The sequence below is a fragment of the Netta rufina genome, assembly GCF_964035555.1.
Source record: "Netta rufina genome assembly, chromosome: 24".
NCBI lineage: Eukaryota > Metazoa > Chordata > Aves > Anseriformes > Anatidae > Netta > Netta rufina.
The window spans coordinates 22218-46046 of NC_140148.1; the positions used below are offsets into that span (position 1 = coordinate 22218).

A 23829-nucleotide genomic window follows, 5' to 3' on the forward strand; every position below is an offset into this window, starting at 1 on the left:
CGCGCTCCCGCGCGCGTGCGCGCGGCGGAGTCGCGAGACTGGGCTGCGGCGGCCACGTAGCGCTGCGGCGGCGGCCGAGGGCAGCGGGAGCCCGGGCGGGAGCCGCGTCCGCCGGCGGTGGCGGGGCCCGGGCCTGGGCCTGCCCCCGAGCTCGCCCCCGACCCCGAGGCGGAGGCGGCCCGAGCGCCGCGGCGGCGGCCGAGGGGGGCCGAGCGGAGGCAGGCGGGGAGGGAGGGCCCCGGCCGCCCTGCCCTCCGCCCGCCCGCCCGCCTCGCCTCCTCCGCCCGCCCGCCGCCGCCCCTGCTGCGCCCTCCGCCCCGCGCCGCCCGGCATGGAAGGCGGCGGGGGCGGCCCTGAGGGGATCGGCCTGGGTGAGTGGGGGGCCCCCCGCCCGGCTGGGGATCCCCTTTCCCCCTCTCCGCGGGCCTGGTGGCGGCAGTCGAGCAGCGCTAGGCCCAGCCGGGGGTGGGCGGCGGAGGGAGCGGGGCAGGGCCGCCGCCCGGCCCGGAAGGGAGCGGGAGGGGGGGGGGGCGGGGGGGCCGCGTCGTGCCCGGCCCGGGGCCCGCCGGGGGCAGCGCGGTGCGGCCCAGAGCAACCCCCGGGGGCGGGGGCGCAGCCGGGGCAGCCCCCGGCGAGCGGGGGAGGCGCTCCTGGAGGCGCGGGGTCTGCCCGGGCACGGCGCCCCGCGGGGAGGGGGCCGGCCCACCTGCTGGGAGGTGAGGGCAGCGCCGGGCGAGTTGCACGAAGTGAGCGGAAGAAATAACCGCGCTGCGCCGGGATGCGTGGACCGCCTTTCCGCACGGCTCGCTTCGTGCCGCTGCTTTCCAGCCTCCTCTCGTGGAGCGGTAGCGCGGAGGTAGGGGAGCCGCCGGCAGCCCTTGACATCCTTCTTGCCGCTCGCCTGCCTGATTGTGCCCCCCCCCCAGCGGTGTGCGGTCCGTGATTGTTAGGAGGAAGCGTTGTTACTAAATGCACCGGCTTCTGGGACTAGAGTTGGCCTTGGGTAGGCGAGGAGCTGAAACGTAGCCTTCTCCAGTGGCTGTTTCTGGATCTAGGTATGTGTAGGAAAATAACAGATGTTTTTTCTCTTCCTCAGTTGTTTGCTTAGGTATCTTCCTCTTCTCGTGGCTCTCAAGGTGTGCGGTGTAGGGTGTGTGTCCCAGAGTTTTGATTTTTGTTTTGATTTTTAACTGTCTTGCATCCACTTGCAGTTCTGAGAATGTTTTGGTACAGGCATTGTTAGAATGAGAAGTTAACGCTTTCAGTAAATGTTTCTCTTTCTGGTTTTAATAGTATTGTGTAAGTACTTTCTTCAGTCATCACAGAGTTTTGTCATGTCGTGCACCAGAAGTGATTTAAGTCAAAGAGAGGGAAGTAGCATTAGCATAAAAGATGCGAGGAATGTGCATTTTTATCTTTCAGGGGATGCCGTGAGCTGTATTGTTCTGGGAATGGCAACTGGCACGTGCTTTGTTGGCAGCAGTGTATGAAGTGAATCGAGAGAATGAGGGTGGGTTATGTATGCAAACTGAATAAAGGAGATGTAATGTGTGAGCAATGATTTGTGAAGCATGGTCTGATGCACCTTGATCTGTCACCATGCTGATTGCAGCTTGATTGTTCACGTGTACAAGTTCGGCACTCTTCCTGTGGTGGTAGTTGGTGTGTATTAACAAAATGCATATTGTAGGACTATAGGCAGGACTAGAGAAAACCTGTTAAAAAACACTGTGGAGTTTCAAAATCTCATATAAAAAGGAACTAATACTTTATTGTTGCAAATAATTTACTTCCTTTACATGGGTCTGCTGTTATTACCGGTACATATTTGATGTCCCTTTCTCTGTCGTTCTCCCAGCATATACGATGCATTTTTTTGTGCTTTTTAGAGATTAATCAAGTATATGCAATATAATTGTTGCGCTCTGTGAGTTAAGTTCTTGCCCCAGGCACAACAATCAGATGTTGATAATAAAGTTGAGATATAAACTAACAATGTAAATGTGTAGTCAAGGGATAGGGATTTTGAAAGCATTTTCAGAGTGTTCAAAAGAGGAGTGCGAAATCATAAAGGCTTTTTTATTTTTCTAACCAAGCAATTGTATGTAGCGGGATATCAGAGACTTAAGATCGTATTTATAAATTCTATCTAGTATTTGGTAAGCCTAATATTCATGGGTACTTCAGTATTTATTTGCAATAACAGAGCAGTTGTATTTGGTAAGATCGGTAAATGTTTTGTGGCTTAGCATTTGTAATACTTTTTTTTTTTTTTAAGTTCAAAATATTTACATGATCAGAAGAGACTTTTTGTCATTAGACTCGTTAATTTGTTTTAAAGGACTTCATTGATTATATTATTATTTCATGTTTAATGCTGATGCAGAAAGCCTTTTGCTGATGTTCTCTGGAGACTAAATTCTTCAGTGGTTTTGTATGAATGTTTAGGTGTACGCAGGAGCTAAATTAAAAAGTCTGTGAGGCTTGTTGCAAGTGCAAGGTACGGGGATGTTTTTGCTCTCGTTGCTAGAATAACAGACTCTGAAACTTTCATACTGAGAAATGCAATTTTGTCTAAAGATGGGAAGTCTTTATACGCACAAGAAATTGTTTATAGGTTGGAAATACTTTGTCTTGTGCAATCCCACGTGGAGCGTCAGATGTACTTGTAAGAGCTACTTGGGAAGAATCCTTTGAATGTGTACAACTGTATTAAATTTATATTTTTAGTAGACAAGATCCCATCTTCCATTCCTTATATCATGTGCCATACCATTGCCTAATGGAAGAGTGGTACACCATACCATATCAGATACCAGTAGTGTATCTGAGATAGGCATACGTATATTTAAGGTGATTACAACACTGTGTGTTGTCCCTGACCTATTTCTGTGGCACACTATAATATGCCTTATGAAAGAATAAACCTCTTTCTAACTCCACAAAAAAAGACAGATATAATTGAGAGAGAGTGCCAACCAAATTAGAAGATTGATATGTTCTCATAACAACCTGATTCTGTGGATTATTATCATATTACAATATTTTTAATCGTTCTTTCACTTGGTTAAATTCCTGTAGCGCAGAACAGCTAATCTTCTAATGTATTCTGCTGTAAAACAGCCCCCTCCCTGCAAGAGCCAGATCTCGTCTTCTAAACTGAAGATTAAGTACATTTTAATAGCACACGTTTTCTTTAGAAATCGTTCATTTACATTTTGTTAAGTCTTTGCTAATTTTCTTCTTGGAATCATATAGTTCGGGGATGGAGGTGTCCCCCACAGTAATTAGAAAAATTGCAGGTTCTTATGTGGAGATCATTGTATTATCATGAAGTTATACGCTTTAAATATTGATGTAATCAATGTACCTGGTGCTGTCTGCAGTTGACATCATCCTATAATATTTTGAGCCTTTTCAAGCTGAGTAAGCATGGCTGAATTGTTTCATTGTTTTCCATGATCTGTAGTTTTTAACTTATTCTTTCTGTGGATTGAAATGCCTAGCTTCCAAATATTTCCACTAGTAAATATTTCCTAGCAAATGCTAGGCTTACAAATTTTAAAGCCTTTGCAATAACTCCTTTATTTTGTATCAAAAGCCTAAATTATTATTCTCTATTAATATAAAAAGGTATTTTGTCTACAAGTCAGAAATTTAATTATTTTAAGAACAGTTTCATAAAAACATTATTTGGCCTTGAAGTTGCAAGCTCTGTTTAGGCACCTGTATGAGTAAAATTATATACTATCTCAGGTCTTTAAAGGATTTTCATTTTCAGTATTTTGAAAAGTGGGTGGGATTTGCTTATAAGTAAAAGTCATGCTTTTACTGGTGGTGATATCTGTGTAGAGAAATAGGAGTTTCTCTTGAAGTATTGTTACTTGGTTAACATTTCTTGACAGCTGATAAATTTGTGTGTTATTAAATGTGCTTTTTGAAAATATGTAAATACTATGAAAGCAAGACTTCATGTTTTTCCAGAAGTTTACATTGTGCATCTAAAACAAACTCTGCGTGCAGTGTTCGAAGAGATTAAGTAGCCCAAATGTACCGAATGATTATTCAGGGTTTACAGGAGCATTTTGACATTGTGCAAAGAGAAACACATGGAGTAGTATAGTTTTAGTATTGGCACATTTAGAGTTTATCAACACTATCTTACCTAAATGTCTCAGGTGTCGTTCCAGGACATCAGTTCCATTGGTGATTTGTCCTTGTGTGAACACACATCTCATCTTTGTACTAAAAACCACAAGGTTAAATGGAGTTGGTTTGAGTAGTGTTTGGCAATTCGGTAGTTAAAATGCTGCTAGAAGTTATAAAACCAGAACTCTGCAGGCAAATGCAGACATACATATTTTTGTGGGCAGTTTGAAAAGAGGAGATAGTAAGAGAAGTCCAGGTAAGAAGCAGCTCCTTGTGATAGTTCTCAGTGAGTGCATCATTTACCAGCATGAGAGAGAGACTATTGAGTCAGGTTCCTATCCTCCTAACCAGTGTATCTGCCACTATGCAGAGGACAGTTGTGCAGCTCCTGCAAGCGTTTTGGGAGGTTTTTACAAACTTGTTGCTGATTTCAAAGCCAAAAGTTAACTAGTGTGTAGAGTTCTAGATTTTAAATCAGGAGGATTTCAAACCTTATCTCACATTCCAGTGATGTGAGAAGAACAAACTTTATTTTAGAGAAATGAAATTCACATTTCCATGAAGCCAAAGATTTTGCTGAGTGGAAGTAAATCAGTGTTGTTGTTTTTTAAACTACATTAAACAGAGGGACTCTGTAAAATGTGTGGCTGTAACATCATGCTCTCAGCTCATACAGGATTATTTTAAACATTCCATTATTACAGTTTAAAAGGTAAATGATACAGGAGCACATTACGTGCTCTGAGGTGTAGTACAGGTTGATCAAATCTGTAAGTAGAGTGTTACAGAACCTGTATGTGAGTTTCCAAAACTGAACTCTTGTAAAAAGTACAAAACAAAATGTCTTCTCCGTTCTAAATATTGCAAAGGTCTCCTTTAGGGCCCACAAGGAGAAGAGCTCATTCTATTCTGGGTATAATTCTGAATGCGGGTATTCCATACATTTTTCCTACCAAGATAGTTCTGTTAGCTTAAACTGAGAAAAAAAAATTAGGAATGAATGTCCAGATGGAAGTTAATACTTGTCAGCTTTACTTTGTGGACAGACCATTTAATTTCTTTAATAAAAATACGATCCACTAATCTGTATATTCAAAGACATAGCTACACATCTACTGCCACTTTTGTCACAACTCACCCTGTAGGAGGAAAAATGTTAATTTTGGGAAAAAGAAGTACAGATCTTGATGACAGATTTCCTTTTTGTCTTTGTATGGCTTTGTGTGTAGCCTGTGTTGTTAGTGCAATCACTTGCAGCCTTGCTAGTGATGTTTAACAAGTGTCATCACTGGGCATCCATGAAAATAAATGAACCGTTTCAAACATTAGCAGAATTTTTACTAGTTTTCAAAATATGCAAACAGATTATGAGGAAAGGAAGAGCTTTTAAAGCAGAGGAATCTAGCTACTGAATGAGAAGAAAACCAGGCCAAAAAAGTGCTTTGGAACAAGGGGTAGACTAATAGGTGAAACAGTTGCCTTTCAGTATCATGGCAGTAGGTAGTTTTGTGAACTTCTGGCATATATTTTTAGGAATGTGTACATTTAAAGGGACAGAAAATCTTTCTGTAATAAGTTATTACAGAAGAGTGATTCGTGAGAAAGCTACATGTGTATGTGTGGGTGACTGCTGTTCAGTGATAACTACCTGGTGTTGTTTTAATCTTGCTTTCTGTTTTTTGATATTGAAAGAAATAGACAAGTCAGAATAGTTTTGAATGCAAGGAAGTTCCTAATCCAGTTGCAGTGCTTAACTTTGACATGTTTAAGGTAGCAGGAAGTACGAAGACTTTTTTGAATGTATGTTGTGCTTTACTAGGACATTTTTCAAGAGTGTTCTGCCTTGAAAAAGAAAACTGTTGGCGTCCATGGCTGTCATACCTAAAACTAGCTCCTAGCCAACAGAAAGAAGCCTTAAGCTTATTTCATGAACCGAGGAATTCTAATGCTGCTGAATTCTGAAATGGTAACCTTAAACTATTTTCTGTGGAAATAATGCTTGAAAAAATTCCAGATCCACAGTTCTGGAAATCACTGGTTTGAAAACCTCTGTCCCACAAACCACATTTCTAGATACAAACAAATAATTCATCCTAAGAAATGGAAAAAATCTGGAGGTTTTGTATCCTAGTATTATGTTTTAGCTGCAAGATGTTACGTAGGGCATTTTTCTGAAATTGGAAATGTGTTCTGCTTCATTTTCCATTAGACTGATAAATATTTAGAGGCAAGTTGCTCCTTACAATGAAAATGCTGTCTGCTGAGTTAGCAGGATACCTGTCATAGATTATTTTAGGAGAGGCTGAAAAAAATAACTGGACGATGGGACAGTCTGGATGCTGTACTGCATCTTCAGCCCTTTGTATACTTCCCTATCATATTTCTGCCAACCTTTACTTCGAGAACTGGACAGTATTGATTCAGTCTCCAGTCTTTTGTTTCCTTTCCAAGACTGACTGCAATATTTTCAGTTACTGCCAGTGCTGTGGTGTTGGTTTTTTGTTTGGTCGGTTGTTGTTATTTCATCAAAATACAAGCCACGGTGCCACACTTTTATATCTGATCTTTTATGTAAGTTGATGGGAAAATCTGCCTCAAGTGATTTCTGGGCTTGCAATGAAAAGAAGATTGTTGTGATTTTTCTGTTTTCACAGTACAGTCCCAGGAACTGCTTTGTGAACACTGCTTCTGAATGTCCTCTCACCAGAAAAGTAGAAAAGAGTAATCCTAAGTGTTGAACCTATTACAGATACCATCCCTTAGATGGGTATTAAATATGACAAAATAGGCTGTTGGTCACATTTAGTCTTTTTGTTCTGTAGTTAGGTGGGCAAAGGCAGGTTTGAGTACATCTCCATAAGAATGCAAAGTCTGTGAAGATGTTCTGACTGTGCCTTTGTCTTGAGATAGAACTTAGAATTTAAGAAATTTTTTATTTTTTTTTTGCACGTAAATTGTCTGAGATGCACAAGAAGGGAGTGATTTCATGATGATATAAATGATTCCCTCCTGTCTTTAGTCCTGATTACTGTCTACTGACGTGATGTAACTTGTACCAGGTGTGTTTTCCCACTAACAGAATTGCTATGGCTGCTGTCCTGGTTCACGCACCTGTTCTTCAGATTGTGCAAGTATATTGAAACACTTTTTCATCTGCTCTGAAATATTGCTGATGTATTGAAATGTACACGATTGGAACAATTTAGTCAAACACTATTTTTTCACATTGCAGCCTTTCAAAATAAACACAATTGTGCTGTCTTAACATTGCCCTAATACTCTTCCTGTACCCACATAAGGTCGTTAATAGGCGTGAAAATTTTTTACATAAAATGATTCTGCTGTTTTGAAAGGGTGAGCTATCCTATTGTATTCTGATTTCATACAGTTTTTAGCTGTACTAGAAATTTCTTCCCGCTGAATGAACTTTGACCCAGCTTCAGGAAGCAGAGAAGCTGGCCTTCCAGTTTCGGTTTAAAATTTGGGTGGTGGTCAGACTGTCACATGTCCCAGGTATGGCATAATGTTGGGGCTGTGTTTAATTAATCCCACAGCCTGCAACCACTGCCTTACATCTGTTCAGAGTAAAGTTTCATCAACAAATACTTCAATAGTTTGAAATTAGTTCATTATCTTAAATAATGTAAATAATTTATTTATACACATGGTTGTTTCACTGCTTGTAAACTGAATGCAACTCTAGTTGCCTTGGGCTGTAAGCTGCTGGATTGTAGCTTCCATCCAAAAGACATTCAGGATCCTTGACACCTTCACATTGTTAATACATGCACAAAATGGCATTGCCTTTAATTATAACACAGTTATGTTTTTTCCTTAACTTTTGCTTTTTCTAACAGTATTTTGAGAGGTCTCATTTTATGGAAAAGAAAATTTCAAATGTCAAGATACTCAAGCTTTCTTTTTGAACTTGGTTTAATATATAGCGGTCTATATACTGGTCTGTAAGTGGCAGAGTGGAAAATCTATTCACATCATGCAGTGCTTCTTGATTGTAAAAAGTTGCTGTGAAAGAGATTTCTCTGCTCTTAAACTGAATCAGCAGGATGTGTGTGAAACTTGGATCTTGTGCAGTTACAGGACTTGTGTTATGGAAAGCAATTGTGTAAATAATTTGTAAAGCTTATATAAGGTGTTTGTTATTTTGGTGCTACAGTGTTATCTATGGCTCAGATTCACTCACAGGTAAGCTCTGTATGTTTGGTGGAAGAATAATTTTGTCAGGGTGTCTTGTGAGCTATATTAAAGTTGAGAGCCCATCTTACTGTGCAAAGTTGGAAGAGAAATCTAGTACAAGTAGCTCATAGACAAAAACATATTTTTTTTCAAGACAGGTACAGATATTATATATGTATAATCATATGAATATGTATATGTAGTCTATATCTGTCTTGAAAGGGTGTATTACAGGGGGGAAAAAAAAAGGATGACCAATAAACTAATGTATTTTTAATCTTGGACATTGACTATTGCAATATCTTTTTTCACAGTATGCACTTTTCATGCAAGGTATAGGTGAGCTTCAGGAAAACCCCAAGCTCTTATCCTTCCTTCTCTTTTTCCTTATGGTGTGTGTAAAACTTATCCAAATGACAGTGATTTGCAAATTCAGATTTTTATTTTATTTTTAATATAATTTTCCAGCCCTTATAGCTGGCTGGGAAGAGTTAGGGAACCTCCAGATGTTAACTAAGTAATAAATCTATACAGTGCCATCTTTGTGTCTCTATACAAATCATCCTTGTGCCTGCAGTACTTTTCCTAGTCTTGCCAACCTGTTGCAAAGTGAATTATACCCATGTCTGACAATTTTCAGATATAATATTGATAACTTAATGTGGGCAACAATTAAACTGGTTTTAAAAATAATTAAATTAGGTCACTCTCACATTGTCCATGAGTGACAGGGTCATCGTTAGTTGGTGCCCTGAAGTGCCATTTCATCCCTTTTCTGGGAGCCAAGAAACAGTCCAGGCAGGAAGAATGAATAGTTAAGTGTATATCTGTGGAGCTGGCAGCCAAAGTATGATGCAGGCAAACAGCTGTAGGCCATGTAGGGGTCAGTAGCTTACAGGGCCTTGATATGCAGAAATGACCATGTAACAACTGCTTCACTTACTAGCCAGGGTAAAAGAAGCAGTATTTTTCTTTACTTGTGGTGGATGCTTGCCAGTGCAGAAATCGTATGTCCTTGGCACAGGTTGGTCTAAAATACGAGATGTCCAGACTTTCAAGCTGGTCCCTTTCTGAGCCCAACCAAGGACATGTAATTTGAAGCCATTAACTGTTGAGTCTGTCAAAGTTGGTCTGTAGTGATTTCAAGGTATCTACTGAGTCAGAGTTGAGGCAGGTAACTATCTGTACTTGTGTCTCTGTTATAAATTGTTCTATTTTTGGTACAAATAGCATGAAGAAATGTGGTTTTTCTTCAGAAGCAGCGAAAGCATTATACAAAGTGTTAGTCCCGCATACACATGCTTCCTCCACCTACGTATTTGCCTGCAAGTTGTTTCTACTTTTTCTTTTCCTGGGTGTGAGCCTTTAATATTTGTAGGCTTGCAAACCTTTCCCATACAATCTTTGATTACCAAATGTTGTACGTACCTTAAATGCATTCTATACTCGTAATAGTTATTCCTCAGTTTCCTGTCTTGATAGGGTTCCTCAGAAATAACTTTGAAACTGCTTTTGAAACAGAGTGTAAACTACTGTTTATGTTTTAATCAGGTGTTTTATTGCTTCCATTTTTAGTATGGCTGAAGTTCATTCTGTGAGCCCAAGCTGTTCAGCAGCTTTGAAAAAAATGGATTTACATTTATTAAAGGGGAGGGAGGAGGGACTGCTTTCTTATGTTTGGGATCAGAAAATTTAGGAAAAACTGTTCTGTTAAAAGATTTTTTGCAGTATTTAAAGAACTGTCTCAGAACTGTCAGTTGTCTAACAGCAAGTTGTTTATCTCAAGCGTATAAGGAGGACTTTGCTTTACCATCTGGTTGACTGCTAGGTAATGTTCGAAAGTTGTGGGTCCCTTGAGGGTAGCGAGCAATGTATTCAAAGTGAAAGTAGGTTACTGTTTCTGCAGAGTGAAGTGGTTTTAAGACCCAGTAGCTTTGATAATTCAGAACATGCCCTTTTTTTTTTTAATCATTTTTTGAAGTGGTAATATGTTCATACAAAGTGGTTTATTATACTGAATATTCTGTAAATGAGCAGAGATTAAATGATGGCAGGATATGTAAAGAGAATATTTCAAATGCTTCAAGAGGCATTCGGACAACACTCTCAGACATACGGTTTGATTTTTGGGTGGTCTTGTGTGAAGCTGTGAGTTGAACTTGCTGATCCTGGTGGGTCCCTCCCAGTGTAGGATATTCACAGAATTGTAGGGGTTGGAAGGGACCTCGAGATATAATCCAGTCCAACCCCCCTGCCAAAGCAGGTTCCCTAGAGCAGGTTGCCCAGGTAGGCGTCCAGATGGGTCTTGAATGTCTCCAGAGAAGGAGACTCCACAGCCTCCCTGGGCAGCCTGTCCCAGTGCTCTGTCACCCTCACTGTGAAGAATTTCTTTCGCATGTTGGTGCAGAACTTCTTGGGCTCCATTTTTTGGCTATTTGCCCCTTGTCCTGTCCCTGCAAACCACTGAAAAGAGGTTGGCTAAATCTCTCTGTCTCCCACACCTCAGGTATTTATACACATTGATGAGATCCCCTCTCAGGCTTCTCTTCTTCAGGCTGAACAGACGCAGGTCTCTCAGCCTTTCCTCACAGGGAAGATGCTCCAGGCCCTGTATCATCTTTGTGGTCCTCTGCTGGACTCTTTCCAGGAGATCCCTGTCGTTTTTGTTCCGGGGAGCCCAGAACTGGACACAGTACTCCAGGTGAGACCTGACCAGGGTAGAGTAGAGGGGGAGGATCACCTCCCTTGACCTGCTGGCCACATTTCTTTTAATGCATGCCAGGATCCCATTGGACCTCTTGACCACAAAGGCACACTGCTGGCTCATGGTCAACCTGTTGTCCACCAGGACTCCCAGGTCCTTCTCCTCAGAGTTCCTCTCCAGCAGGTCATCCCCCAGCCCGTACTGATACATGCAATAAATTCTATACGTTTTGTCATTCTGTTTCAGCATTTGGTAAATGGGGGGAGGGGAGAGGAGAGGTAACGCTTCCTTTTCATGACAAGTTTTTTGCTTTTCCTGGTTATCTAGCTGCAGAATTCTGTCAGCCTTCCTGAATTACTCATGCAGTTTTGAAAAATACTAAATATGCTGAGGAAAGAATTTCAACATGAGTGATTTTTGGACATCTAAATCATTTATTAGATTTTTTCAAGGAAAAAGTTAAACTGGATTTCATTATGCCCACTGCTTTCTTAACTCGGTATAGGGTTGTTAATTTTGGCTTGCAGTCACAACCAGTTTATTATTTTCTAGTCTTTCCGTCTGAATATTACTTGGTATCACAAGTCAATGTTAACAGCCCTATCTCCATGTATTTCCTGGCCCATCTGGGTCTTGACGCTCTCCCTTCTGCCTCTCACCTCTGGAGATCAGAAGCTGGGACCTGAGGCCCTGCTGAGGGGTATGCAGCAGTGGGGGCAGACCCTGGTGTAGTGAGTCTAGGTTACTCTATCTGCAGGGTGCTTGCTGAGTGCATTTGGAAATACTGGAGAACTGTTCAAGAATCTGTTTAATTAACTTCAGACTGGTAATCAGACAACTGCTTATTGGTAAGTCACTTTCACTAGTATGTTACTTCACAAAGATTGTAGGGCAAGGTTTGGTCTTCTGTTATTCAAAACACTGAGAGCATTAGTAGGTTCATCACCTGTTCAATTAAATTCATTTCAAAGGGGGAAATTTCTCGTGGACCAGTAAGATTGAAACTACACTATATAAAAATTGTGTCAAAATGTGTGTGCAAGGAAGTTATTGCATTTGTAGAGCAGAGAACATTTTAACTTAGAACAAAGTGGACAAAAAATTATTGTAAAAATCCTGTTTGTACTACTACTTCAGATTATTATCAGAGCAACAATTAAAAAAAAAAAAAAGAAAACACAATGAAAATAAAAATCAGGGTTTGATTCTGCAAAGTTCAAATGTTTTATACCTGTCTGCTGGACTTTTCCCAAATTTATAACCTCAAAGTTGAGGAATTTTTCGGACACCGATAGTAGGGATCCAGTGTTCTTCATACTTAGCAGCTCAATCTTTCCATTTTCTCTCAGGGGTCTTCTCTATCATCCAGTCATGGGATCTCCCTCGGACTCTCTGTAATGAATCTCTTTTGGCTTCACCCTATAGTTGCAAGTTTGGCTCTGACCAATTGGTATTGTAATACTGTGCTACTAAAATGTAATTGACGGTAAAAAAATAAATGCCAGAGGTTAATTACTTGTATTCGTTAGGGATCACATTACTGCTACCTTTTGCAAAAAGTACAGTGTCTTGGCCAAATTCCAGCTTGGATAACTGCAAATGAAACTTAGATGGGCAAACTGTTCGGCTATTGCAGTGAGGAATAAATAGGTGGGGGAAAAGAGAATGAGAAGAAAAGACTAAGGTGCCTTAAATCAAGAGGCTATGAGGGATGTCTGATGTGGAAACAAGATGGGGGACATACTGTTCTTAACCTGATTTAGTGCTGCCAGTTGAAAATATTTCCATTGAAATTGTTCGTGCATATCTGCGTTAATGGAACGTTGTTTGATATAAAAGTTCTTAATATGCCCTATTTAGGGGTAAGGATGTGCTTTCTGTGGAAGTTACAGAAGAAGAGATATTTCTGCATAGGTATACATGTATACACCTTGTTTGATGAAGAGGCATGTGGGAGTTGAGCGGAGTCTTGGGGCCATCAGTGCTCCAGGAGAAACAGAGATCAGCATATTGGCCCAGCTTTCAGTTAGAAGGTGGTGATCTTTGACAGGTGCAGAGTATTCATTTTGAAATGAATAGCATGCCACGATTTCTCCTTGAGGGTTCTAGTACTAGTTCTGGCCCACTTTAAAGGTGCATGTATTTGTACCTAGCTCCCAGTTTTGCTTGAGATAATGCTATAGGACAATCCACTCATGGCAGATATAGCTCATGGATGGTATATACCTTGTTTTTTACCTTACTTGTACAAGCCCAAAAGAAATTTGTAAAGATTTTAGGGTGTTGTTTTTTGTTGTTGGTTGTTGTTTTTTGTTTTTGTTTTTGTTTTTTGTAATTGATCATGTTTTCTCTGTTGTCTTTTATAGATAAAATGTTCAACAGTTCATTGACAACTTTCGTCAGAAGAATAATTGCTACTGCTCTGCTCTTGGCATAATATCAGAGTTCTGTGACCTACGTATTAGTGCTAAACATCAGCAGAGAATCCTATTCTGTGTAGATGAAACAGGCATCGGTCATGAGAACCCATCCCGATTTAAAGCTGCTTGCTTGGTTTTCTGGGATTGAAGGTGTTCATTGAATCAGAGTGCCCTGTCCCATCCCCCCCCCATGAGTCAGACAACCAATTCTTGTCAACAGTTGGTTGAAAACTGTGCAGTGCATGTAGCAGGTATGGCGCAAGAGGACAGTCACCGTGGTCAAGTGCCACCCACATTTTATCATGGTGCCAGCCAGGAACTTGATCTATCCACCAAAGTATACAAGAGAGAGTCAGGAAGTCCTTACTCAGTGTTGGTGGACAGCAAAATGAGCAAACCACATCTCCATGAAAGAGAAGAGCAGCCATATTTCAGGGAGAACAGATCAGTAGGAGAAGTCCGGGCTGTGAAAGAAGATAGAGAAAACTCTGACGACTCCGAGGAGGAGGAAGAGGAGGAAGATGAAGTGACTTACAAAAGGGAGCAGATTATAGTAGAGGTAAACCTTAACAACCAAACATTAAATGTATCAAAAGGGGAGAAGGGTGTCCCCTCCCAGTCCAAAGAGACTGCTGTTCTTAAGACCAGCAGTGAGGAAGAGGAGGGTGACAGTGGGGAAGAGGCCACTGAAGAAAGTAATGATGAGGAGGAAAATGAGAGGCAGAAGAAAAAAGAGAAAAGAGTGGAAAAAGTTAGTGTTGCACAAAGGAGAACAAGGAGAGCTGCATCTGCTGCAGCAGCCACAACTTCCCCATCACCCAGAACTACAAGGGGTCGTAGAAAAAGTGTGGAGCCCCCCAAGCGTAAGAAGAAAGCTGCAAAGGAGCCCAAGGCACCTGTGCAGAAATCAAAGTGTGAAGAGAAGGAGACTTTAACCTGTGAGAAGTGCCCCAGGGTGTTTAACACACGCTGGTACCTGGAGAAGCACATGAACGTCACTCACAGGCGCATGCAGATCTGCGACAAATGTGGGAAGAAATTTGTTCTAGAAAGTGAGCTGTCCCTTCACCAGCAAACAGACTGTGAAAAAAATATCCAGGTAGGTTTGCTCACCTGCTTGCCAGATTTCCATACCTTCTGTTGTGCCCTAGATACAGCTAGTGGACACTTCAGAGGGGGAAATCTCTTGTGCAGACCAGATTCTGACCAAGACCTTGTCTCTACCTATCAGCACTTTTTGGTGTCTCCCGAAAGAAGTAAATTGTAGGGAACAGAGTATGCAAGTGTTGTCTGGTTTAGCAGAGTTACTCTAGTATTTAACTACATGTTGGGGAAAACACAAAGCTACTTTAACACATGTCAAACTCTAGAGTAACAGGCCTGAAAACAAGTGCACATGACAGAAAAAAACCCTACTTCTTCAGGTGCTGAGCACCTGTAGCTATCACTAGCTTTCAAGTTTCAGTGTCCTGATACTCAGTTACATATTATATCCAGATAACATTTCAAGGGAGAACAAAATTATGATGTGTTCATGGTATTGTAATTAGAAATTGTTACAATACTGGAGAGGCAAGCAGGTGAGAATGAAGCTAGTGAAGTTAGGATTTGTTTTTGTGTTAAAAAGTAACTTTATTTAGTCCTACTGAAAATAATCATAAGTAATGTACAGCATTGCTTATAGTTCATGTATGTATAGGGAAGTATATTAATGCAGTGACTGAATCTGTTTGTGAGCCTGCCCTTTTTCCAGTGCCAAAAGTTCAGTAAATCTCACTGATCATAAAAAGATGTCTGGTCTTTCTTGCCAGAGGATTTGCAGCTTTTAATTGTATACAACAATGGAAACTCATGTTGTAATAGAACTACTTTAAAGTTACAGTTGTGGAAAGAGTTTCAGAAGTTCTCATTCATCTGTGGTTTGTTCTCTGCTCGTGGGCATCTATGTTCTCCTGTAACTGGAGGCAATGTTGTTTTATATGGCGATTTTAACAAGCTTTTTTTGCCCTGTTAAACTAGGCACAGTGTTACCACCTACTTCAGAAATACTCCCACTGCTAGGATGAAGCAGATTGGGTTCAATTTCTGTGCAGCTGAACTAGGACTTCCTAGTTCGTAGGGCAACAAGTTTTTTTTTTGTCTGTCCAGTGAGTTTTCCCAGAAACATGTAAGACTTTTTGTTGTTGTTTGCTTAAATGCTAAACTGAATTTGTATTCAATTCCCACTGTGCGGGAGATGGTTGAAATGTTTGTTGTAATTTCTTTGCTGTAAGATTCAGATGCAGCTCTATATAACGCTATGCTATTTTTCCTTATGTTTCAGCTCATAGGAGGAAGACTGCAGGAAGGAATATAATATAAGATAATGAGTCTTGAACATAGTAAAATACATAAACATTTCAGTAGGTCCTTGCGATTTTTGAAATAAACTGTTATGAAGTTTTTTGTGGCAGAGAACATTTTAATGTAAATTTCAGGGATGCTCTGTCATCCAGATGGCTCATTCACAGCATTAAATCTTTTGATTTGGACAAGAATTTATGAATAGTTTGAATGTGTGGCATAGAATGGAGAAGCATCTTTTAATCCATGCACCCATGTGTTTCTAAGGGGTTACATTCATTTCTCCAAAGGAATAAGGAAAGAAGAAGTTGTAGAAATTGTTTTATATCCTATACCAGAAGAATCAGGTCCAGATTTTTTCCCTATATTCATAGGTGGTAGAAGCACCAAGAGTTGTCTTCAAGTTCTCAGTATAAGTATGTATTCAGCAATTATTTTTGTCTGTTGTAACATTTGGAATATGTTTCACAGCTGCCTGCAAATTTTCTATTGCACTTGGCAAAAAGAGTACTGGGATAGGAAAGTGTTACATTAATACAGGGTTTAATATGTCAAGGGAGATACAGAGCTTTGTCTAGAAACATGGCTTCATTATGTAAGTGGTAGTTGAACTGATAAACATGGCTGTCTCTTTGTATTTTTCAACGAAGTGATGTAATATGTCTGTTTTTCTAGGTAACTTCTGGTTTTTATCCTTTCAAAATTAGCACCCTCACAGAATTTCTGTTGTCATCTTAGATTCCATGTGGTAGATGTTAATAATCTAAATTACTTGCTGCGATCATCAGTGAAATTGTAGATTGACAGAGTCAAGGTCTCACCGAACCTTAAATGATTTTTGATCATTTCTTAGTATTACTTTGCTCTATAGAGTCCTGTTCCGCCTCACGTCCCTGTCCCCCACCCTGGACTACAGTTTGATCCTGACTTGCCTCCAAGTAGGTACTTTCAGAGGTAAATGATCTCCTTAGAGTCAGCATGGTGAGTGGTGTACCAGATTTTCCAGGCCTGCAGAGACTTGAGCACTGTGGAAGCAGCATAACTTGCCTGTGCAGAGAAGAAACAACCCAAGTTGTCAGAAGGCATAGTATTTGCTAGTTCTTCAGTGAGCAGCAAACAGCTGTTCTTACTTGGGGGAGGAGAATAACTGACAGGCAGAAAAATTGAGATGTACCAAAAAACACCAAATGCCCCAACAGCTAACAAAAACCAACAAGCCACAATTCCTTCTTCTTTACTTCAAAGATGAAAATAACTTTGTATCCTCACACATATGGCTGCTATCAAGTTTATACTTGGATTATTCTGGAATTTTCAAAATTGCACAAGCATTTTTACAAGTCTTTAGCAAGAACTCTGAAAAATGAGATGTGTGAAAGCCTGTGGATCCTGCTCATCACTGATTTTCTGAATGTTTCACAGTAGTTGTGCGAAGAGATCAAAACATTTGTGCGCAGTCATTTTAGACCTTCAATGCTACTGATAAGTATAAATGAAGAGTTAGAACATAAAAGATGAAGGCGGCAACATAAAAGATGAAGGCATCAGCTTGCTTTGCTGTACGGACTGTGTGTACAGACTCTGCTTGGTCAACAGCTGCAAGATAGAAGCTGTCCTCTGTACAGAGCTAAAAGGGTTACAAAAGGTTCAGAGTGCTCCTGAAAATGACAGGGCTGGATGGGCAAATGGGGGTTAACAACTAGGTGGTGTTACCCTCCTCCACCTTTGTTGGCTCCTTCCCACACCATGGTTTAGATTACCAGCAGCATCGGTGCCTGTGAAGTCATCATTTTTGTGTTAGGACTCGCTCAGTTCCTTGGAGGCTGCATCCAGCTATGTATGCTGTTGTGTTCTGGAAATAAGTTAGCACAGTGGCTGTGGTGCTCTTTGGGTGGCGTCAAGATGCAGTGTATTAACACCATTTCTAATTGTGCTTGATCAGAATTTCCAGCTTTCCTTAGTGTATTTGTTTCAACTGTGAAACAGTAAAACTAGGCTGTAGCACAGTCCGAGACAATATACAGCATTTTGCATTGGTTTGGGTTGCCTTTTGTAATGCAAGAGTAGGACATATGGCTTAACTCTGCAAACTTGAATCACTGCATCTTTCTAAGTTAAACTTCCTTGTATTTATCCCATTCATTCAGTGCGTTTCCTGTAATAAATCATTCAAGAAGCTCTGGTCCCTTCACGAACATATCAAGATTGTCCACGGATATGCAGAAAAGAAATTCTCTTGTGAGATCTGTGAAAAGAAGTTCTACACTATGGCCCATGTGCGAAAACATATGGTTGGTGAGTTATTGATTAGTGCTTCTGTTGTTTCTGCCTCAAACGTGTGTTTGTGGTTCTTCACTTAGAATTGCTGGTTTTGAGGGGGGAAAAAAAGGCAAATTCAGTTTATCCTTAGCTTAAATGTTCCAATCTGTGGTACTGACTGCAAGCAAAGTATGTATATACATACCTGTGTACAAACATATATATACTTAAAAGCTGTACAATACTAATAATCATTTTCCTTCTCTGTACTGGAGAAGAAATTTTGTTCAAGAGCTAAAATGTTTGTGTGGTAGTGGCCATCTCTAATGTACTGTTGTGTTGCAGCACACACAAAGGACATGCCATTTACATGTGAAACCTGTGGAAAATCATTCAAACGCAGTATGTCTCTCAAAGTACATTCCCTACAGCATTCTGGAGAGAAGCCTTTCAGATGTGAGGTGAGGCAGCAACTGTTAATCTGTTTAGATATAAAGATATAAGGTATTTATTTTGTTTAACATTCTTACGTTTAGATATTAGATATAAGACATAAAATTAATAACACTGTCAGTAGGGCATATGGGTGGAAACTGAATTGACTGACTTGTAGATGAGTAGATGACTGACTTGTAGATTTTTTTCCATAAAAATCTGGGGAAAATTATTCTCTGTTTGGGGAGCGCAGCAGGAGTGCATCTAACAGCAATTCGAACTGAGATGTATTTGGTTTGCTTTTACTGTTGGCTGTCATGTTTTTCTCAGTTAGTATACGCTACAGCAAGATTTGAATGCCAGTTTTCCCTCAGTGTTCATAGTAAAGCAGTATCATGATGTAAATTATGGTAATCCTGTTCATCCTGCCCAGGGACTTGAAACAGACAGAGGTGGCAACAGTGAAAATAAATTGCTGCTTGATTTTCACTTGTGAGGAAAAAACTATCAGCATCACTGCAAACTGTTAACCTCCTTGAGATACAAGACTGTAGTCTAAATTGGCATTTCCTAAACTGAGTATATGTGTTGGAAGGGGGAAGTGTCTTGCTAGTGCATTCATGTGTATTTGTGATTTGTAATTTTGCGCCTGCCCTTGGGAAGGACTTGGGATAGACTTAGCCAGTCATATGTCTAGGGCAAATAATGTCTCAGTCATGTGATGGGGATGCTTGTGGGCATCACATGAGGGGGGCAGGCCCTGATTTAGAGCCCTTCCTGTTTCCAGGTTGGGTTGGGTGGCTCACTCTGTCCACAAAGTGGAGCACAACTCCAGCATGATATGGAGTAGTAATGGTGGTATTGCAGCCGTAGTAGTCTTGAGGAACTTGTAGGGAAAGAAATTACCTCATGCCAATTAATTAAAGCTGGAGAACTGTCTGCTTTTCTGAAACACAAGGCTGCTTTACAGAGTTGCTGTTGGTTTTCCTGTGTGAGCAGAGTCCTCTAGTGGAGGCATGCTGTAATCCAGCAGAGAGATCTGGCAAAGCTGCAAAACCTCCAAATGATGCGTTAAGTGAACTTTTCTGTTAACGTAACTGTGTCCCTCCCTCAGCTTTGCCAACAGCTACATCAACTAAAGGCTATGACTGTTCCATGCTTCTTGTCAAGGCTGTTGTGGCAGCAGACCTTTTAGCACAGGTCAATTTCTATTCCCATTGAGTAACTTAAATCCTGCATTCATAGAGTGTGAGGGTCTGTGTGCATGCTGATCTCATAGAATCATAAAATGGCTCAGGTTGAAAGGGACCTTTAAAGATCATCCAGTTCCAACCACCCTGCCATGGGCAGGGATGCCACCCACCAGATCAGGTTGCCCAGGGCCTCATCTAGCCTGGTCTTGAACACCTCCAGGGATAGGGCATCCACAGCTTCTCTGAGCAATTTGAGGGTGAGGTGAGGCACTAGAACAGCGTAAACAATTTCCTCCTAACCTCTAATCTAAATCTCCCCTATTTTAGTTTAAAACCATTCCCCCTTGTCCTGTCATTTTCTGATTGAGCAAAAAGTTCTCTCCATCTGTTTTATAAGCCCCCTTTAAGTATTGACAAGGTGCAATGAAGTCTCCCCAGAGCCTTCTCTTCAGGCTGAACATCCCCAGCTCTCTCAGCCTCCCTTCACAGGAGAGGTGCTCCAGCCCTCTGATCATCCTCATGGCCCTCCTCTGGAACCACTCTAAGAGATCAACATCCTTGTGCTGGGGCCCCAGACCTGGACTCAGTACTCCAAGTGGGGCCTCAGAAAGGGAACGATCCCCTCCTTCCACCTGCTGGCCACTCCTCTGTTGATGCAGCCCAGTTGGTCTTCTGGGGTGCAAGCGCAAACTGCTGGCTCATGTTGAGCTTTTTGTACACCAGAACCCCCAAGTCCTTCTCTGCAGGGCTGCTCTCAGTGAGTTCTTCTCCCAGCCTGTACTCATGTATGGGATTGCCCCTACTCAGGTGCAGCACCTTGCACTTAGACTTGTTGAACCTCATTAGGTTTGCATGGGCCCACTTCTCAAGCCTGTCCAGGTCCCCTTAGGTGGCATCCCTTCCTTCTGCTGTATCGACTGCACCACTCAGCTTGATGTCATCTGCAAACTTTCTGAGGGTGCTTTCAATCCCACTGTCAATGTCATTGATGAAGGTACTAAATGGTACCAGTCCCAGGACAGACCCCTGAGGGACACCACTCATCACCAGCTTCCACCTGGACACAGAGCCATAAACCAACACTCTCTGGGTGCGACCTTCAGGCCAGCTCTTTATCCACTGAATGGTCCACCCATCAAATGCATACCTCTCCAGTTTGGAGATCAGAATATCATGTGGGACCATGTCAAAGGCTTTACAGAATCAGAATATCATGTGGGACCATGTCAAAGGCTTTACAGAAGTCCAGGTGGATTACATCAGTCGGTCTTCCCTTGTCAACTGATTCAGTCACTTCATCATAGAAGGCCACCAGATTGGCCAGGCATGATTTGCCCTTGGTGAAGCCATGCTGGCTCTCTCGGATCACTTCTTCGTCTTGCACGTGCCTTGACATTGCTTCCAGGAGGATTTTTTCCACGATCCTCCCAGGCACAGAGGTGAGGCTCACTGGTGTGTAGTTTCCCAGATCCTCCTTAATACCCTTTTTAAAAATGGGAGTGACGTTTCCCTAGTTCAGGGAAGTTCAGGTATTCTGTACTCCTTCACTTACTACATTTCAGTGCTGTCCTGTGACTGCCTTGCTTTCTGATCTGTGATGCTTGAATATCATGGTTGCTGTTCTTCTGTTGCAGAACTGTGATGAGAGGTTTCAGTACAAGTACCAGCTGCGTTCCCACATGAGCATACACATCGGGCACAAACAGTTCATGTGCCAGTGGTGTGGTAAAGACTTCAACATGAAACAGTACTTTGATGAGCACATGAAAACGCACACTGGTAAGAACTTAGCAAAGAAAAGTACAGGTACTTCCAGGACAAAAACATTTCTACTCTTCCATCTGTATTCCATCCCTTGGAACTTAGGATCAAAGCTGTTATCCAGCCTAGAAAATCAGAAAGGAGAGATTAGTATGTTAACTTATGTTAAATCTAAAGAACTGTTTATAGTCCTGTGATTCACTGCTGGGGGAAATGAAAGTTTAGGCCTTATAGAAGGTTTTCTTCCATCAAAATCCAAATAAGAGGATTTCATAAAAACTGAGGACTTCTGTAGAGCAGCTGTCTCTGCTGAACGTAGCAGTCAGAATAGATTTTGTAATATACAGTTCATGTAAGCATGCTAAAGGAAGTCTTAGAAGATGTTTTGTGCCTAACCAGTTGCCATATCTGTGCTCAATAGGAGAAAAGCCCTTTATCTGTGAAATCTGTGGGAAAAGCTTCACCAGCCGCCCAAACATGAAGAGACATCGCCGAACTCATACAGGGGAGAAGCCCTACCCATGTGATGTGTGTGGCCAGCGATTTCGCTTCTCCAACATGCTCAAGGCACACAAGGAGAAGTGCTTCCGTGTTACCAGCCCTGTGAATGTGTCATCTGCAGTCCAGATTCCGCTGTCCACAGCTGCTTCTGCCACCACGGTCCCTGCTGTAGTAAACACACCCACCACCCCAGCTCCACCTATGAACCTGAACCCAGTAAACACACTTCCTCCACGCCCCATTCCCCATCCATACTCACACCTTCACCTACATCCTCATCCTCACCATCCACATCATCTTCCAGTCCCCCCGGTTCCCCATTTACCTCCTCCTCCAGCTCTTTTTAAGAGTGAGCCTTTAAATCACAGAGGTCAGAGTGAGGACAACTTTCTGCGACACTTGGCAGAAAAAAACAGTTCAGCACAGCACCACTAACATCTTGGCTTCCTGTCAGTCATTTTCCCATTTTATGCACATGAAGACATGCCCTCATGGAAGTACAGAGGGTTAGCTGATGAAGACTTTTGTCCATCTCTTAGCCCCAGCAGATGATCCTCGTTTTTCCTTTGAATTGGTTAGCAAATGAGGAAATCCTGGTTTGGATCAGCAGTGCTCATTTGAACCTGGGAATCAACAGGACTCAACCCCAATTTGCTTGTGTTTTACTGGTGACTTTTATAAATTTCAGATACTGAAACTTGTGGAATTTTATAATTTCATATCAGCTGATGAGGTATGCTTGCTTTTATATCCTGGACTTCTCCTCAAAGAGGAGAAAGCCCAGGTTTTCTTTGTACTAATCGGAAAGGCTGTGAGATTAATACAGAGCATTAATTGTATCACTGTGTATTGTAATGGATTCTTTTCAGCTTTTGGTGCCGGCTATGGAGTGAGCCAGACACGTATCACAGTATATTTGAGCATTATAAAGAAAGACAAAAAAAAATTCTTGTTTCTGTAGCTCTCCTAACACACTCTTTATTTTACTACAGAAATTATTTTAGAGTTTTTTGTATAGACCTATTTAGTAGTCTGTTTCTAAAATGAAATGTATTTCAATAAGCGGTGTAATTTTTTCAGTGTAGCTGGACCTATGTTGTATAATAGATAAATTTTTATAATCATTGAAATGTGATTCTTAAAAGATGCATATAGCTTCTATAGTTAAAGTTATTCTTACAACTATACAACTTACAGCAGCAAAAGGTGCTTCATAGAAGAAAGCAATCCAAGAGGTCTCTGGAAATGTTGCCTCAAAAGTGATGTTGATTTCAGAACTATACGTAATTTATTTTAGTAGATTGGTGGGTTGGGTTGGTTTTTTTTTGTTTGTTTTTTTGTTGTTTGGTTTTTTTTGGGGGGGGGTTGTTTTGTTGGCTTTTGTTTTGTGTTTTTTTTTTAGAGGGGGAGGGGAGGCAGGAATGTTTGGGGGGGGTTCTTTGCTTTAAGTTTCCCTTTTCAGAGTTTCTCTTAAGATTTATTTTTGGACAAGGATGTTGAGATACCATATTCTTTGTGCACTGGTTATTGTTTAGTTCAGTCAGAGTCAGGTATGAAATGGGTTAGAGAGAGAGTATCTCAAGTCAGCCAAACATCTTTTCTCTTTATGTGGGAGAGTGAGTTTTAATGGCTTTTCATGGTATGGTTTTAAGCAGGGGAATCATATAAAATGCTGCTCTTCAGATTGTGTGTTGGAATTCCTGGAGTTGTTAAGAGAAGGGAATTAAGTGAAATCATAAATGTGTTTCTGACTGATTGTAAGAGTGAGAAGAGAAGTTTGAATGAGACAGTGGTGTTTCAGTTGCTTTGTTAAGAAAATGTTGGTAGTGTATGTACCATGGGAAGCGCTATCCCATAAATGTAATATGCA

General features: G+C 41.4%; 1 protein-coding gene across 1 annotated transcript; it reads left to right on the forward strand.

Moving 5' to 3' along the window:
* Nucleotides 1-55: 55 nt before the first annotated feature.
* On the forward strand, nucleotides 56-23258 carry ZNF652 (zinc finger protein 652). The gene is made up of 6 exons (XM_084300937.1): nucleotides 56-371; nucleotides 13414-14566; nucleotides 17958-18105; nucleotides 18415-18530; nucleotides 21332-21476; nucleotides 21880-23258. The coding sequence occupies exons 2-6, from the start codon at nucleotides 13658-13660 to the stop codon at nucleotides 22392-22394; spliced, it is 1833 nt and encodes a 610-aa protein (XP_084157063.1). The 5' UTR covers nucleotides 56-371; nucleotides 13414-13657; the 3' UTR covers nucleotides 22395-23258.
* Nucleotides 23259-23829: the final 571 nt, after the last annotated feature.